Genomic DNA, 5,126 nt, shown 5'->3' with positions numbered 1-5,126 from the left:
AACCTTCAGACGTTTATAACTTAAAATAAAAAATGCAACCCAACAAATACAGAAAGGATGACAAATTGGTATAGCCTAACTGTAATAATTTAATAAAATAAATATTAAATTGTAATCATTTTTAGATTATTGTACAAGGTACACAACAGGTTGTGAAGTTAAATTCAGTTTGTAACTCCTTCTGCTACGTAGCAGACAATATAGGCCTACAGTAATACAAAAGCAATTATAGAAATGGTAAACAGAAATAAACTATATTCTATAAAGGCACCCTTTTGTCTAACAGGTTTCTTGACATGACAAAACCGTTTGCAGTGCCTACTTGGGTCACAGAATTTGATGGGTCACAAATGTTGGTGCAACACCTTTACAGAGAACAACAAAATGAATGCGCACATCATCACATTCAGCGCTCCTTACTGCCTTTAAGGAGTCTCCTAGCAAACACGTCGCTAAATAACTTGCTACATTGCTCTGGCTAATACTAATTTTAGTGTTAATACAGTCATGTTATATTATCTTTTACAAATTAAAGCACTAAGTCTGCAAAGCTCGCCTTTTAAATGTCCTCGGACTGTCTTTCTGGCAGCTTTTTTCTCCCCGTGATCAGCTGTTGTGAAGAGGACGATGACGTGTTTCCGGTCTCACACCCGACATTACAACAACAGGGCAGACGAGCCGAGCTGGGACGAAGAGACGACGCTAACGCAAGAGTGAACAGGTACAAAAAGAAAGCTCCCTGAGGCGGCAACCTGGCTTCACTTCACACTGTTAGTTAAATGTGTTGCCACGTTGTAAACGGTTTACCGGGCCAACTGCTTTTCTAGCAAGCAACAGCGCAGCTAACGTTAGCCAGCAAGCTTACGCTGTTAACCTGGCTTTATTAGTCAAAATGGGTCATGGGTCAAAATATTATTACGGCTGCTCGAAGTGACTTGCCTTATAAAACTAGTTTTCTGAGTGTATTTGTTAGTCCGTGAGCATGAGACTCTTACTGGTAAGCAGCGCACTATAGTCCCCTGGCTTAGCTTGAGGATTTACAGTTGTTTTGACAGTTTACTGTAAAGATGACGTAACATGGCAGGTATCGGGAAGTGTGAAATCAAAACTCATGATGCACACCTTGGCTGCATGTACTTTCTGTTTTGATATTTGCATTATTTTTTTTGCCTACGAAATTCAGAAGAAACACGATATGCATTAGCTAGATAACGCCTGTGTACTGTATCGACTGCGTGGTGATGTTCTCTAGTTTTACTTACTGTCAATACATCCTATATAAAGACTGAAACCAACAATGAATTGATCCTACTGACAAGTAATATAGTGTGTGAAGCCAATGACTTATACACTGTAGTTTATTCCTCTGTGGCATCAAGCTCCACTGTTGTCCAACAACTACTATAAACACATCAATGACTCACACCGTTGTACTGGGTGACAGGTGTCCATGCCTGAAAATATCATCACCCAACAAATGGAGAAACTACTCCTGTTTGAGTAATGTTTGTTAAAAACTACAGTGCTGAGCCGTTTTAACTTAACCTTTTTAAAAAGTACATATTTTTAACATGTTTATAAGGATTTATGTATTCATGAGGAACACATTAATGTGGGGCCGAGAGGCCAAATAGATGGAAAGTATTGAGAGACGAACACATTGTTGGTTTCTGTCTTTCTTTCTTTTTTGATAAAATCATCTGCTTATGCTATCAGAACATGTTTTAGCTTTACTATGCAAAACTTACATATCTCTAGAGTAGGTGAACAACAGCAGGCAAGAGCCAAATATTTATCATTTATAATTGGAAAGTTTGTTTACTGGCCATATAGTTTAAATTTACAAGTTAATTTTCAGTTCCCATTTTAGTAGGTACATACACAGCAAAACTAATACACTCTAAAACAAGAACCCTGCAGTAAGTCCACCTTGATGAAGGTTATCATGAGTTTTAGAGAGGTTTTGATTCCATTTAATAATCATTTTTAAAGCTATGGTTTGTGGTGCTACTGAAGTGTATTATGTAATACTGAGACATGTCTCTAATATTTAGTGTTATTGATATGAAAGGGATGGACAAATTTTTTGAAACACCTTTCAGACACACACTACAATTTAACAGCACCACAAAATATAGCCTCTAAAGTGAATGGCAACTGAGTGTATGCTTATTTGTCAGTTCAACCATAATACATATGGCTAAAGTAAAGCATTTGAAGTGTATGGGTGTTCAAATAATAGCTATACAGCTAGATATAATATGCTTTAATGTGATGAAAATCCACCAGCCTCTGCAGTGAATGAAAAACATCCTTACCAGCAAACTCAGACTCTTCCTATTCTTTCACCAGAAATACTTCCCATCGAAATAGTTGGAGTCCACCAACCTCCCAGACAAATGAGGCTGATGTTGTAGAGGGGGAACCACATCCCCACCCACAGCAGGGACTGTTTTAGTTGTGTTGCTGAGGCCAGAATGGAGAGGATTTAGGGGAACTTTCTCCTCAGGTGAGTCCTGAGTTAAACTAAGCTCTCCTGAGCTCAGATTCTTCAGAGCCCACCCTGCTAATAATATGAGCCATGGACTCTGGGGTACTTGATAGTCCTGTAACCCTAGTCATTAAAGCCCCCAACCAGAAGTATGAAGACCAGACTATTAACTGCTTCCTCAACTGGACTGTGGAGAGGCTGAAGAGTCACATCTCCAACGTGTACCCCAGCAAGCCGGTAAGTAGCTCTCATGTTTAATAGTCTTCTTTGTTGCCTTCGTTCTGTTTATACTTAGTGTCTAGAGAGTGTAAAGGGAAAAGCAAAGCTGTGTAACCATAGTAATACCCAACATGTGCTAAAATGGGGGTTGTGTTGAAGGACTGAAATTTCACCTGGAGGGACGCCCAGTTAAACACCCAATCAGAAGTACTTTTCTGGGTTTAATACTCACCTGCCTAATGCTGAGCTGTTGCAACAACAAAAGCATGTCCGTCAAACATTTTCTCTTCCTCCCTAAAAACAAAAGACAATGTCTTGTGTCTGTGTGTGTAGAATGAACCGATAGAAGAGAAGGCGTAGCACAAATAATTACAAAGAATTATTCGTATTCTCGGTGAGAATGCAGCAATGACCTTTGAGTTTCTGTTATTCTTGTACTTCAGTCGTCAATTTCAGTGTTCTTTATAAAATGACATGAGAGGCCAACGTCTCGTGAAGCACAGGTAATATGATTTTACACACTGCGTATGCTTTTAGTAAGATTTGAAATCCAGTCCAGCCCAGTAATCAAATTTAATCCAAAGGTGGCCAATCACTTGACACATATTAAGGATTTGACATCTCATGTTATAACATATTACACAACAACAAGGTCTTTCCCCTCTCACAGCTGGAAACAGAAACATTAGAGCCTACTAGAAAATGTTTGTGTATTTAAAAGGCTGATGTCTCTGCTCTGTGTCAGTATGCGGGATTGCAGAAGGCTGGTCAAGAAAAAAAGGTAGCTTAGTGTGTATCCTGAAAACATATTTGCCGATGAGGTTCAGCGTTTATTCTTGCCCTTCAAGACAGCAGCTGAGAAAACAACAAGGTCTATTTTGTAGCTGTTCTGGTGCTTATGATCGCACCACATGATCTGCATCAGCACATGATGAAGTTGTTGTCATGTAAAAAAAAAAAAAATCCATTTTACCTGAGCACTTTAAGGACTTATAATCAAGGTTGGCTTGAAAGCTGAAGTTTATTCTTGACCTTGGAAACAGTTGAAAGAAATATTTTTTTATGTTTGAGGTTAATTTCAGCTGTGAGGTCCAGGTTTGCAGTATCAGTTCCACCCTTTTTATATGCAGTCTATGGTTCCACCCAGTGTTGCTGTTTACAGTATGTCCAGTGAAGAGCTACAAGATTTCAGGCATTATGATCATGTATTTCCTATGAGGCAAAGACACCCTTATATGGTTACATTTACACTTTTATCCAAAGCGACTTACACAAGAGATGTAAAAGTAACAATAGATACTAGTAAGAGCTGCAATAAATAGTAGTAAGAGCTACGCACGCACGGCAACAATGGGATAAATACTTAGGGGAAGAAGAAGGAAGAATTAATTGAAAAGGGCGATCAATACAAGGGAATTAGAAGGAGATAGAGGAAGAAGAGTACACTCACACTCTGACTGTAAAGAAAAGATTGTTAGGTGGCTAAATCAGTGAAATAAATGCCTGTTGCTGTAGGTGTGGATGAACTCATTTACACTGCTTGACACTGTCTGTACACTGGTCATTTCTTTGTCCCACCAAGCCATGCTGTTTGTGTTGTAGCTGTCCAAAGACCAGCGGCTGGTGTACTCAGGAAGGCTCCTTCAGGACCACCTACAGCTCAGAGATGTGCTTAGAAAGGTAAGAGTTACAGTGCTGTTTTTTTGTGTAGGAGTGCACACAGGTGAATGCATGGGCAATGTTTTGCATCGATAACATTTAGTTTGTCAACCCACCCAAACAGATTTCCAAAAAAGGCTCTGCGGTTATTAGGTATAAAGTAAATTCATTGTTGTTTTGTAGTTCTCAGTGCTGTGTGCATCACCCTCAACCAGTGGGAAACAATGCATGTGTGACTTATCTCATGAATGCTCGTTTATTAGTCATCTAAAGTTTGTTAATATGTTGATAAAATTGGGATGGCAAGAGTCAGCTGTCAAACTACATGTTTCTTTCAAGTGCTTGTGTTCTGTACTTTTTTCCTCCTTGGATTAACTTAAAGACTTTAAAGACTATGGCTTAAGCCTAAACATAACTCTATGCAGATAATTTTCTTGATTAATTGTTTTCCAAAACCCAAAAGTATTCTGTTTAAAATCATGTTTGACAAAGAAAAGCATCAACCCTGCACATCTGAGAAGTTGGGACCAGCAAATCTCTGGCCTTTTTACTTAAAAAATGATCAATTAAATTATTAAAATAGATGCCAAATAACTTTCTTTTACTATCAATTAATTCGGACCCAGCCACCGTCCTCTCCGGACCGCCGACCTACAGCACATTTATTATTGAGACTTACTACGTCGTGACGGAGCGTTTCTATTTTAACCCGCGCAGCTTTTCTAGCATTTACTGTACTGGTTTAGAGGACCAGGAA

The 5,126-nt window shown here is 38.9% G+C and overlaps 1 protein-coding gene across 3 annotated transcripts in view; it reads left to right on the top strand.

The window, feature by feature from the left end:
• herpud2 (HERPUD family member 2) overlaps positions 1–5,126 on the top strand; it is a 13,606-nt gene that overhangs the window by 576 nt on the left and 7,904 nt on the right. The window contains exons 1-3 of one of the 3 annotated variants that reach the window (XM_046045626.1): positions 571–721; positions 2,353–2,728; positions 4,313–4,390. In XM_046045626.1, coding sequence (XP_045901582.1) covers positions 2,582–2,728; positions 4,313–4,390 — 225 coding nt within the window. In that variant the 5' untranslated portion in view covers positions 571–721; positions 2,353–2,581. Of the gene's footprint in view, positions 1–570; positions 722–2,352; positions 2,729–4,312; positions 4,391–5,126 lie in introns of those variants that run through there. The other 2 variants (XM_046045628.1, XM_046045627.1) reach the window with 2 other exon arrangements.

The sequence above is a fragment of the Micropterus dolomieu genome, linkage group LG03, assembly GCF_021292245.1.
Source record: "Micropterus dolomieu isolate WLL.071019.BEF.003 ecotype Adirondacks linkage group LG03, ASM2129224v1, whole genome shotgun sequence".
Lineage (NCBI taxonomy): Eukaryota > Metazoa > Chordata > Actinopteri > Centrarchiformes > Centrarchidae > Micropterus > Micropterus dolomieu.
This window is presented reverse-complemented; position numbering and strand designations above follow the sequence as displayed.